At 42.6% G+C, this 13,160-nt stretch overlaps 1 protein-coding gene across 2 annotated transcripts; it reads left to right on the top strand.

Annotated features, from left to right (window-relative positions):
* Nucleotides 1–3,833: 3,833 nt before the first annotated feature.
* Nucleotides 3,834–12,145, top strand: pcmtd2b (protein-L-isoaspartate (D-aspartate) O-methyltransferase domain containing 2b). Of its 2 annotated transcripts, none has more exons than XM_085344085.1 (7): nucleotides 3,834–4,010; nucleotides 6,368–6,528; nucleotides 6,609–6,759; nucleotides 10,508–10,610; nucleotides 10,689–10,860; nucleotides 11,136–11,259; nucleotides 11,338–12,145. In XM_085344085.1, exons 2-7 carry the CDS (start codon nucleotides 6,373–6,375, stop codon nucleotides 11,904–11,906), a joined length of 1,275 nt encoding a protein of 424 aa, XP_085200211.1. In that variant the 5' UTR covers nucleotides 3,834–4,010; nucleotides 6,368–6,372; the 3' UTR covers nucleotides 11,907–12,145. The 2 variants fall into 2 exon arrangements, with proteins under 2 accessions (XP_085200211.1, XP_085200212.1); XM_085344086.1 differs by lacking the exon at nucleotides 3,834–4,010 and adding an exon at nucleotides 4,039–4,167.
* The last annotated feature ends 1,015 nt before the right edge of the window (nucleotides 12,146–13,160 follow it).

Below are 13,160 nucleotides of genomic sequence, written 5' to 3'. Positions count from 1 at the left end.
AGGGCCGTGCAGAGAGGTTTAAAGGGGCGGGTGCTCAAAGTTAAAAAGGGGCACATTGAACCAGGCTGAATAACAACAACACACATTCATCAAAAATCTAATATGGGAAGGGCAGGGCTGTGCTGATCTGAGACTGTAGACATTAAAAAGCCCACAGGAGAGATGGTAGCTGATTAAATGTCATGAGATAATAACAAAATGCAAAGATTGGTGACAGCGCTTGGAACCATAAGGCAACAAAAACTGTGAGAAATAATTTAGGCTCTGCCTGTGAATCACTCTTTGCTTCTCTTCTTCCTTCCTTCCATCATTTCATATATCACTCTCCACTTGCTATGTGAGAACAAGGCACAACTTGCTATTGCAATAAACTATAATCTAATTATCCACACCTAACAACTCCAGCACTTAATCTATAATAAAATGATCACAGAAAAATGTTATAGCCCTGCCTTTAGTAGCCTCACACAGCTCCTGCTGTTTCCTCCTCATGTCCTTACCAGCCATGTCTGGACAATGTTATATCATGAGTAATAATTAAAAAAAAATCCATCTAAATAAAACACACACATGCACACACACACAGTGACATTTTAGACCTTCTTCAGAATACTGTATATACTATGGGCATCACGGTGCTGATCCAGAATCCTTACATTATTATTTACTAGAGCTACAATAATAAAGCAAAGAGGAGGGGGAAGTAATAAATATGAAATAATGTAATTATGATGATTCCATTTGTTTCACTATCCACTCTGTGCAGGGGCAAAGCTTATTACATTTTTAAACTGTAGAGATACAATCATTTTACTGCTGTAAAATCCAAATTTTGTCTTATTTAAAATATAAATCTAATATAATCTGCTTCTTAATGTATGTTCTTTAAAATACAGCGTGTGTTTTTTAATATATTATAATTATAATAATGCATAATTATGTGGACATGCATATTAGATCGTTTTTAGTGAAATATAATCCCTCCAGAAAGGCAGGAAAAGCCCGGAAACTTACTTTAAAACTAAATATGTTCCCTGAAACGGTGACAGAGCTACAGACCCATGACAACTATATGCTAAAGCATATAGTTAGGGCTGGAGCAGGTGACCCTGAATCCTCCCTTAGTTATGCTGCAATAGACGTAGGCTGCCGGGGGATTCCCATGATGCATTGAGTTTTTCCTTTCCAGTCACCTTTCTCACTCACTATGTGTTAACAAACCTCTCTGCATTGAATCATATCTGTTATTAATCTCTGTCTCTCTTCCACAGCATGTCTTTATCCTGTCTTCCTTCTCTCACCCCAACCAATTACAGCAGATGGCCCCGCCCTTCCCTGAGCCTGGTTCTGCCGGAGGTTTCTGCCTGTTAAAAGGGAGTTTTTCCTTCCCACTGTCGCCAAAGTGCTTGCTCATAGGGGGTCATATGATTGTTGGGTTTTTCTCTGTACCAATGAAGCGCCTTGAGGCGACTTTTGTTGTGATTTGGCGCTATATAAATAAAATTGAATTGAATTGAATTGACAGCCAGGTAGCCAGCAGCTGTGACCAGCACTACTTGTGCAGTTAATAAAAGGACAGGTAATGTTTGTCGCGCTGTTGCACACACAGCTCGCTCATTTGTTTCAGTTCGTCAGCTGCAACAAGACAACTTACCAACGTGTACGTAATAAGCTGATACTCCTGGGTGCTACACACTACAGTGTGCGCTGTACACCTACTTACTGGTTGTGTCGCATCAGTCTGTGTCTCTGAGTTAACTTGTGTTTCTCCTACAGCTCCGGACCGCTAAAAATGCGCGTGCTCTTTGTGAGCTCGTTCCCGCCTCGTAACCAGCGCGTTTTGCCGTCAAGGGCGATCATTGGTTAAATGTGATCATGTGACTGATGCAAGCCAGATCCTTTTATTTAGCAAAACTGTGATTAATAGTTAAATATTATTGTTGAGGGGCACAGACAGGACTCCGCACGCACACACACATTAAAAAATAAATAATTTTTTTTTTTTTTTTTTTAAAGTTGCCTCAACAAAAGGGCACTTTGGGCACCCATCATGAAAGGGGCGGGTGCTCAAGCCCCTCTAGCCCCCCCCCCCCCCCCCCCTCTGCACGTGCCTGCTGAGGTATGCTAATTTACACAAGAACTGGACTGAAAATCCATTACAGCATGTGGTATAAGTGATGAATCCGAAATTTCAGTTCAACTTGTCACCAATATTTACCCGGGAGGTCAGAAGAGAGGGACAGAACCGAGTGCTTCTACGGCATCTTTAAAGGATCTAGAGGCTCTCAAGAGTGATACTGAAAAGCTAGTTCATGTATTTATTACTTCTAAATTCATTATTATCAGGAGGCTCTAGAAACTACCTGCAGATCCAGAATACTGCATAAGAGTACTGACTAGTAGGAGAGAGCATATGTCTCCTATATTGTCTTTTCTTCATTGACCTCCTGTTAAATCCAGAACTGAATTTAAAGACCTGCTCCTCACATACAAAATCTTATATAATGAGGCTCCATCATATAAGACCTCATACTACCTTTTTGACAGAGCACTTTTCTTACAGACTGCTGGCTTGCGTGTGATTTCTAGACATTTCACAAAAAGAATGGAATGCAAAGCCTTCAGCTTTTAGCCAGTTAGTAATATACGACACACTGTCTTTCTACATATTAAACAAAATTAGGGATCTGAATTCGCTAGATTCATTTCAGATGTAGCTAGATTATTTATGTTTTCATCGCTCTATTTATATTTTGAGCAGCACTGCCATCTAGTGGATCATTTTCTGAACCTTTGTTGTATGAGATATGTTTTGAACTTTATCTATACTTCTGTGAATTCCAGGAAGTTTTTCTTTGAACATTTGCTCATTTCAATACAGTCCTAGTACCTGAACATTTTCGGGGGGGAGGAGGGGGTAACGCTGACTTATGAATGTTCAAGCATAAAAAAAGGCACCTTATTCAAGGGATAGACCAGCATTGTAGCTACGTGTACAGACAATTTAGCAAAGAATTGATTATAAATTGTATCTTTAGGCCTTGTGTTACTAGCAGCTTAATTTGTTCCCACATCTTTTCAAAGATAACAGCTTTAAAAAGGTAAAATAGTATTTCTCCACCAACAAGGTGGTCCCCAAAGACCTATTAACACAAAACATGATATGTGTCCATAACAAAATGATACTGGACAAGCGGAGGACAAAAGAAGCACGAGGTCTAAAAAAAAAACAACCTACCTAGTACCTACACTAGATAACCATTTTCTGAAAGTCATGTCCTAAAGAGATGGGGAAAGCAAAGACCTCACACAGGACCTGAGAGATGAATCTGGCCTTTCAGTTAATCCATGTACCAGTCATTGAAGGAAGGGAAATGGGTGGGAAGAGAAGGCTGAGAAATGCCAAACCACACATTAGCTGGACTGAAAAGCAGTGATAACAAGTCTTGTGGGGTGATAAATCCAAATATGAAAGTTTTGGTTCAAATAACTGTCATTAAATGTATGGAGAAGGTCCATTAGTACTGCATCCAAGTAAGGTACTGACTTGACTTTTAACCTACTGACCTACAGATGTTGGAACACAGCAACTACCAAAGCGACTGTAATTCAGTAATAATTAGTAAGACGGTGACAGGCCAATCAGAGCGAAGACATGCTTAGGTGGGCGGGAAAACAAACAAACACACAAACAAACACACAAACAAACACTGAGCAGCATCGAGACTCAGTTGGATGAAGCTGTTTTCCTCTCGCTGCCGTTCACATTTGCGCTCTCCGTCGGTTTCCACCCGCGTCTGGCCTGTTCCACTTCCACAGCCCACACTGCTGAAAGTAGGCCATCCCCCTCTGGCCGTTACTCTGCGTGTGTTACGTCTGACGTCAGAGCGTCAGCTGGCCGAATGTTTACATCCAGCAGTGATGTGTTTCTGACTGGATCCCCCACCAACAAAAGGCTGAGCACAAGGAAAAGCGCAGAGACAGAGAATATCAGGCGGCGTTAATAAGAGGTACACGCTTCAGCTGGGCCGTGTTGTGTGTGGAGGCGCGCTGTGTGGCTGCAGACCAGCAGCAGCTCGCTGGGCTCCTCTCGATTTTCCTGATCTTCCACCGACGATAAGAATGCAGTTGTGTTTCTGCTTGTGTTGACCTTGTCGTTCCATGGAGGTTTGTTACGAATGCATTGTGCTGTTGTTATCCTTTAGGCTGGGTGATTATTGGCTCAACCGAGCTCCATTTATTTATTTATTTATTTCGAAACTCGATCACCTGAGTGGCGCAAATGGCACCGCAGCACAGCAGCGTGCAGACGGGTATGCTGGAGTTGGAAGTCCCGGCCGGAGCCGGACTTTAGACTCGACGTGAAAAGCGTTTTTGGAAAGGAAAGGGCGTGTTAGCTGATCACTAAATCAGGAAATAAATAGCCAAGGTCAGTTGGCACTGTTTGGCATGAAGCGTGTACCCTACTAGCCTACTAAACCACTTAGATACTAAATTACGAAAATGACCGGCAGCGCCCTGCTGTGGCCATTTGTGTCCACAGCCCAAAACAAAACAAAGTAAATCAAAAACGAAGAAGAAGAAAAAGGCGGGTGATCATACTCACGGGGGCATAGATTCCCATTGTATGCCAAAAGATAAAATAAAATAAAAAACATAACGAGGCAAAAACCTTGTTCTTCTCCTCCCAAGAATTCATGTTCCTTTAGGGCTTCACCACCTGACACTTTTTTTAAACGAAGACAGTACATCCTCTGTTATTTAAATGCACTCAGGCTATAAAAGAAGAAAGGGCTAACGAGGGTGTCCAACATTTCGCAGACAGTGCACCCTGCTGTGATCTCTGTCCTTTGGCACTGCCCTATGGTGTTTTTAACAGAGTTGGTCACATCCTAGTCACATTCTGCTGCTAAAAGCCACACCTAACCCTCTTACTGCAGTTTGATCATGTAATTGGTGCTGAAAGTCTCCCTGGGAAGCGTTCACTACTAAGATAAGATAAGATAACCTTTATTAGTCCCACGTGTGGGAAATTTGTTTTGTTACAGCAGTGGACAGTATAAAAGTTACACAGAAAAATTAGAAAAAAAATAAACACCGGAATAAGATATCAATAAGATACTGTGTGCCATTAAATTTATCCAGGAGTTGATCCAGATGCATCCTGTTGAAGTGAGAACAAAGGAAAAATTTGAATACTACTCTGCTGCAATGCTTCAGTTCTTTTTAAAAATTTATATAGCACCAAATCACAACAGCAATTGATGGCTGTAAGGGTACTGTTCACGTGCTAATTAGTGCTGAGAAGACTAGTAATTTGGTAGAATTCCACTCTGCTCCTTACAACAAGTCATATTATTTGTAATATAATTCCATTAAAAATGCTCCAAAAGGAAACAGCAGTAGCAAGATGAAAAGGTCCAGTTCAGTGGCCTGAATCAACAGAGGTGAGTCTTAGTAGACCGCTAGAGGCCATGGCTGCCAGTGTAACAATCCTTAAGAAAAAACATAGACTATGTATCAAAGTGACTATTTTAACATGTGAGTCTGTGGATATTGATTGACTTTTAAAGTTAACCTTAAGAGGACATTAGAAGACCTGGACATTTTGGCACTTCTGTGTTTGCTCACTTTCAGCCATACAGGTTGATAATCACCTTCTATTCACTTCATCCATTTGAGGTTAAGAAAATGAAAAAAAGATCAAATATAATACAATGTATTCTGCCTCTTTGTTGAGCCAAAGCTTGATGGCGTTTGTCTACATGTAAATGAAAGTAAATGGTTCTGAAAGTAAGTTTAAAGCTGCCAGAATACTGTTGAAATGTGCAGGGCAAGGAGCAGTACTTAATTTGCTTAATAATTTAATCAGATATGTTGTTCAGCTTCAGTTTAACTTCAGTTTTTTTAGTTTAAGATAGCCTGCTAACCTGTTTAACTTTATGTGTCTGTTACAGATTAGTTTTGGAACCCACTGGCATATTTTCTTATTTCTTGTTGTTTTTGACACTGTTTGTTTTGCACACAAACCAGAACAAAACTCTAAGATATTTAATGTTTTAAGGAAAACAGCCTATCCTTTCACTGTAGAATCCTGTCCTAATGCCTTTTATTTGTTTCAGATTTTTTTTCCCCACAGGGTTGTGAAATTGACACTAAAAGAACAAAGACAGTGTCATTTGGAAACCTTTAAAGTGTGCAAACTTCTGGTGTGAGAGGGCACCAACCTAGAAGTCCTCCTTTAATGAATGAACTTAAAAAACACTGAAAGACTTAAAAAACAAACAAACAACAACAGCATGAACAGCTACTGGAACTGTGTCTCAAAGTGAAACCGTGCCTTATGCTTTTGTCATCTGGTCTTCAGTCAGGATGGGTGGAGCTGTGAGTGCCGGTGAGGACAACGATGACTTGATTGACAACCTTAAGGAGGCTTACTACATCCGCTCAGACCTGGTGGAGCGAGCTTTCCGAGCTATCGACCGTGCAGACTATTACCTGGATGAATACCGGGATAACGCATATAAGGTCAGCACAGTGAAAGTGTGTGGAATCAGCCCACAGGGGTCTAAGCTGGTAAATGTACTATATGCTGTTGTTGCATTTAGGATCTGGCATGGCGGCACGGAAACATCCACCTATCTGCTCCGTGTATTTACTCGGAAGTGATGGAGGCTTTGGATCTCCACCCTGGACTCTCCTTTCTCAACCTTGGCAGTGGGACGGGCTACCTCAGCACCATGGTCGGCCTCATTCTGGGTATGCAGCTCCTTACTTTTTCAGCATATATTCTTTGGTTATTATTTAAAGGACACCAAATTAGCTATTAGCAGTTAATGCTTTTAGCGTACCCAAACAATGACAGCTGTCACTGGATTACTTTACTCAGCAATATTTTTGATGTAAAAAGAAGCATCATTTTCCTGTGCTGTCTGTGAAATTCTTTATTCACAGTAGAGATGGATAATGGTGTTTTCTTAGTTGTCTAAAATATCTGCATGTTCACAAAAACAGTTAATAATAACAATGGTTGTTTCAAGGCTTTTCATATTATAAGATAAAGACCCTACAACATTTTTACAGTTTTTGCCCACTGCTTGAACACATTTTGCAAAACTCCGCTCTCTGTGCCAAAACTGTACACACAAGTACACATGACACAACACTGGGAAATATACCATTCACATCTGTGCCAAATTGAAACTCTACTCCCAAAACCTAAACTCTGCTGTCAAAACCTAACATTCCTTTGTCAAAATGTAACTCAAAATGACAAAATGACACATACTTGCATCATATGCAAACACTGACAGATCAGGGGGAACACACTAGTCTTCTTTATATAAAACACTGCAGTCCTTGATTTCCATTGTTTATTCAGAAGGCACATTTACAGGACACACATTTTCAAACAACCAAAAACGCAAATAGACCTACTCAATATTGTACATTGCAGTACCATGAATTCAGATAAAGCAAAAAAAACAACAACAACAACACAATAATACTGCAATAGAAAAAACACTATACTGTAAACACAAAAAACCATGACAATTGTGCATAAGTGGGCTCATGGATCCCGCCGTCTGTTGGGGTCTGGCCACAGGACCTCATCAACATCGCAAGCAACGTCCTCTCCCGCTAGGCACCGGGGAAAATATCCTCTTGCATGTCGAAACCATCCATGGATTGCTGTCACCTGAATGTCGCCGCAGGCCTGTTCCATTGCCTGCAGAAGAGGCATGCGGGCATGTGGTTGGCGGTCATATACTCGCCATCTCCAAGCCGAAAAAAATTCCTCTATAGGGTTCAAAAATGTTGAGTAAGGGGGCAAGTATACCACTTCAAATTGATTGTGGTTGGAGAACCAGGCCTGGACCAGAGCAGCCCGATGGAAACTGACATTATCCCATATCACCACAAACCTGGGCTGATCTGCTCTGTTCTGTACAACTATATCATGGAGAGCATCTAGAAATGTGAGTATGTGTTGGCTATTGTATGGACCTAGTATTGCATGATGGTGCAGAAGCCCTCGAAGGCATATGGCGGCACATAATGTGATGTTTCCCCCGCGCTGCCCTGGGACGTGCACAATTGCCCTTTGGCCAATTACATTACGACCCCGTCGTCTTGTTTTGCTCAGGTCGAATCCAGCTTCATCAATGAAAATGTATTCATGAGGCTGTGCAGCTCCATCCATGGCCAAGATTCTCTGGAAAAAAGGGGAACATATCACTGTACTACAGTGCTACACATACAGCACCCTCACCCCATCACACAGGTACCTGTGTAGCTCTCAGAATAGATCCATGTGGTACTGATATGGTACATATTCAGCTGCTACTGGACTTCACCAATACTCTATTGTAAATGTAAGGGACAGTTACACGTACCCGTACATATTCAGCTCGAAGTCCTTTGACCCTGTCACTGTTCCTCTCGAATGGGACTCTGTAGAGCTGCTTCATGGTGATGCTGTGTTTACCCAAGATGCGTCTGATGGTGGTGATGCTCACATGGTCTATGTTGCTGAACACTCGCCTGTCTGCAAGTATTTTCCGTCGTAGCTGGTGGAGACGGATGGCATTGTCTGCCCTCACTAGGTCCACAACAGCAAGTTCCTGCTGTTGTGTGAACAGGCGTTGCCGTCCTCCCCCAGAAGGTCTTCGGGTCATTCTGGAGAAATACAACCACATATTGTCATCGGTTTGCTTATTTTTCTTACAGTACTTTACTGTATGTACTGTGTCATCCACTGTACAACACTACTTCAATATAAGGAATCAGCCACTTTGGCTGCAAAAGGAGCATTAGCACCCCGTACACTTGATATGGTAATGTGATATATTGTAGAACAGTGCTATGAAACCATCTGAGTAGAGCAGAAGGTATGGAGGTGAAGACATACCTGTTTTCTAGTCGGAATGTTCGTATTACAGATGCCACTGTGAAGCGGCTTAGATGTGGGTGGACTCTCTGCCCAGCTTCCCTCATAGTCAGGCCGTGGTTGATGACATGGTCCACCAAAGTTGCTCTTATATCATCAGAAATATGGGTCCGTGCATGGCCTCTTTGACCTCCTCCTCCTCTTCCTCTTGCTCTCCCTCCATCCATGCTTGCAAAGTTCTTGAAATGGCTAAACTGAGGGCTTTTTGTGGTTGGCTAATTGGTGTTCAGTTTTGCAAGTAAGTGCCTTCAGGTGTATATTTGAGTGGTTGCAATTACCCGATGTGTTTTGTATTTTGGATACATGTGTTTTCCAAATGGCACCCTGAAATTTCATTTTTGAACGAAGTGTCTTATGTATGAAATAGAGTGTAGTATGCAGGACCATGTGTGTTGCATAAAGGAGTAAGTGTGTTGCATAATTGCAACCAGAGTGCAAAGCAGCACTTTTGTTTAAGGTATGGGTACATGTGTTTGAGGTATGGTAACAAAAGCTTCAAGTTGTGTTACTTTAGTCTAAGCATGAGTTTATAGTGTTCAAGCAACGAGCAAAAACTGTAATACAAAGACACCTTTGGCAGAACCAGGCTCAGGCAGGAGCAACCACTGAACGGTTGGAGAGTGAGTGTTAAAATAGAAGAAAGGGAGAAGGAACAAAAAGGCTACGGAAATTTGGTTTGATGAAAAACTTTGTGTTGATTTAATTTCTTGATTTATCATTGATTTCTTTTCAAACTGTTATATAACTTATTTATCAATGCTATTTATTTTCTTGGTTAAGGATTTGATTATTCCTATGGGGTAAAGGATAGGATAATTATAAGCCGCAAGGCTTCAGCCTATTTCTTTTTCGGTTACTGTATGATTGAGTACTTTTATGTAAAATGATAATCTATGTTGTTGTTGTTGACCGAAATAAAAATTTCACTTCTTTCACTTCACTTCAAAAGGACAAAATGAATCCAGTACACTGAAGATGTTAACACTGAAGATACTCTGATATTCCTTTAGTGGTTGGATGTTTTACTGATAGTGATTTTGTGGACTGGTCTGCTTCTGAATGTGAGTAAGATCAAAGAACCGGTGGTCAACTTCAGAAGAAAAAGGACAAATGCAGGCATAGGTGTGTACGTGTGTCTATCCTGGGACAAGATCTGGATGTGGTGGAGGAGTACAAGTAGCAGCACAGCCACATCAACAGCTTGAACACCAACACAGATGATGTGTACAAAAGGGGATGAGCAAGCTCTATTTCCCAGGAAAGCTGAGCTCCTTCAGTGCATGCTGGAAAATGATGAAGCTTTTCCAGCTGTGGTACACTGCAATCAGGAAGGATGGCTTTGTGATTGGCTGCAAACTGAACACTTTTGAAGGCCACCAGAGAGTCTAGGAGATCATCTAATTATTGGGGTTCTCTATGTTATTGTAGGGTCTTTAACCTACAATATAAAGCACCTTGAGACACCTGTTGTTGTGATTTAAAGATATATAAATAAAATTGAATTGAATTAAATATTCATAAGGTTGATTAGACACTGTGCTGTGCTGACTGTTACAGGTCCCTTTGGAGTGAATCACGGCATAGAGTTACACGCAGATGTGATAGAGTACGCCTACCAGAAGCTCGACTCCTTCATTAAAACCAGCGACAGTTTTGACAAGTAGGTTTCTTGACTTGTCAGCAGCATTTTTTTAATCTCCTCCATGGCTTGTTGTGCATTGCTGCTCTCTCACTTCAGATTTGAGTTCTGTGAGCCATCCTTTGTGGTGGGAAACTGCTTGGAGATCCCTCCAGAGAGCCGTCAGTATGACAGGGTGTACTGCGGGGCCGGCGTGCAGAAAGAGCATGAGGATTATATGAAGAACCTGCTCAAGGTGGGGGGCATCCTGGTGATGCCTCTTGAGGAAAAGGTTTGTGGTCTGTCTGAGTCTCCATGGTATTTTATGTTACTTTTTAAAATATAAGTGTAACTGGAAATATTCAAGAGATAATCTCTATAAATAAATATCTGCATGTAGTAATGTCACCCTCGCTTTTGGAGCTACAGTAGTGATTACAGGAGCTGCAGTTTTTGGCACACAAACTGATAGTATGAACTCTTCATGTTACTGAATTCAATCAGATGAAAAAAAAAATCATTTATACACACAAACGTATTAAAGGACTACCCTTCTGTTTTATGCAGTTGACCAAGATCACTCGAACGGGACTGAACAGCTGGGAGACCAAAAAGATCATCTCTGTGTCCTTCGCCCCTCTGGTGCTGCCCAAACACAGCACCAACAGCAAACCCAAGACTGTTCCACTACGTGAGTGTCATTTGTCCTTCTTTCATTTCTCGCCATTTTCATTTCCCTGATGTTGACTTGCCATTCTCAACATTTCAGCCAAGTTTGAGGTGCGATCGTTACAGGAACTGGCCCGTATCTGCATCCGCCACACCCTCAGGGTGACCACGGATGGAGGAGACAGCCACTCCCGTGGCCGAGGCTCCTCGTTCAGCGTTGGCCGGGGCCTGGCGGTGGCAGGGCTTCATAAGTATGGGCCTCGTTTCAAACGCAGGAGGGTCCACCGGCGGCACTGCAACGCCCTCGTCCTGGCCACCCGCCAGGTCGTAGCCAGCAGTGGGATTGGTCCTGCTTCCTTGGACAACAACAACAACCAGGGGGCACGAGGAGCGGAGGAAGAGGAGGAGGCAGTAGAGAGGGAAGTGAGGCAGCAGATGAGAGGGGGCAGGAGGGTGGGGAGGGGATCTGGAGGCAGGGCAGTCGTGGTGGAGGAGGAGGAGACGGTGGAGGAGGAGGATGAAGAGGAGGAGCAGGAAGAGGAAGAAGAGAAGGAGACGGGCGAGCTGCTCCGACCCCAGCCCGCTGTGAATGTCCTGAGAGAAAGGATCCTGGGCCTGCCGCTACCCGAGCCTCTGAAGATGTACCTGCTGTACTACAGAGAGAAATGAGCTGCAGCCAGGTCCCGAGTCAGAGTCCAGAGCTGGAATCTTGCAGGGGCTAAAGCCTCTGTTCCAATCCCACCACCTCCTGTACAGGCAGGACGATACACCTTACTGACCCCAAGCTCCGCCACGGGTCTGTTTCTCTCTTTTACCTGCCCTCATAGTCGCCATCATCCATCCTGTTTCTGCCCCCTCTTTTTCCCGCTGCTCTTTACTCGAGTCATTTTCTGGTGCTGTGAAAAGTCAGCTCCGTACGTCCAGGGGAGGGGGAGGGAGGGTTTTCCATTTGTAAACTTTGGACCTCCTTTGGGGTGCAAAAAGACAGAAATTGGTATAAAATAAACCATTTATGAATTAGCTCTGCAGCTCTAATATTAGAAACAGCAGTTTAACAGTCCACTGTTGCCTGAGTACATAGCTTGTACAGGGGCATCTTAGTGGCACTCAGAGAAGATACAGTCACAGGGTAAACAAGACAACCCAAGATCAAAGACTGTAGCAGAGGGATCGGTTTAGCCACAGCCTGGAACTGATTACAGCTGGAGAGTACAGAATGATGGAGTGGAAGCCAGTTTGTCCACAAGCAGCTGTTATCACTGGGATGATGTCATTTTACTAAAGAAGATTCAGATTAAAGGGTATGAGAACTAAATAGATTTTCTTTGGTGATGTTGTAGCTATAGCAGACAACCGCAAGATAGCGTGGCAGGTTTCTTCCACAGATTTCTAAATAAAATGGGAGCTGTGCCTTTAGCCCCCAGTCCATGATGTAATTTAAGCCCTTAAAGGATAATTGTGGTTTATTTGTTTCTGTTGTGTCTCGACACTAACAGAGATGCTCTAAGAGCCATTTCACTTGCTGTTAATCCCAGTGTAGAGAGAGTAGGCTGCTGCAGAGGATGCTGGTCAGCTACTAGCTTTTTTTACACCTGCTTCTAGAATAAAAACACAACACTGATAATATGTCAGGCTGGAAATCAAATTGTACTCGTCTTTTTTTTCTGTTTTTTTTTTATTTTTAAACAAGGAAACTGGTTCTAGTCTCCTGCTAATACATGCTAATTGGTCAGCTGAGCATTTCTGCCATGCTTCCTTGATGGATTCAAATGTTTACAAATGATAAGTACATACTAGAAGTCTGGGCTAGCATACAGCTGCCTGTGTTGGCACAACTTTCAGTCAAATCAAAGTCTGAGCCCTCGCTTAATTTTTCAGCCTGAGAGGTTGCTGCTTTGAGGAACCCACAGAACTACAATAACC

This window comes from Diplotaxodon limnothrissa, linkage group LG20 (assembly GCF_057381915.1).
Source record: "Diplotaxodon limnothrissa isolate DT_005_m linkage group LG20, D_limnothrissa_male_GT1.1, whole genome shotgun sequence".
In the NCBI taxonomy this organism is placed as follows: Eukaryota; Metazoa; Chordata; class Actinopteri; order Cichliformes; family Cichlidae; genus Diplotaxodon; species Diplotaxodon limnothrissa.
Note: the sequence above shows the minus strand (reverse complement) of the source record. Positions and strands in the feature narration are given on the sequence as shown.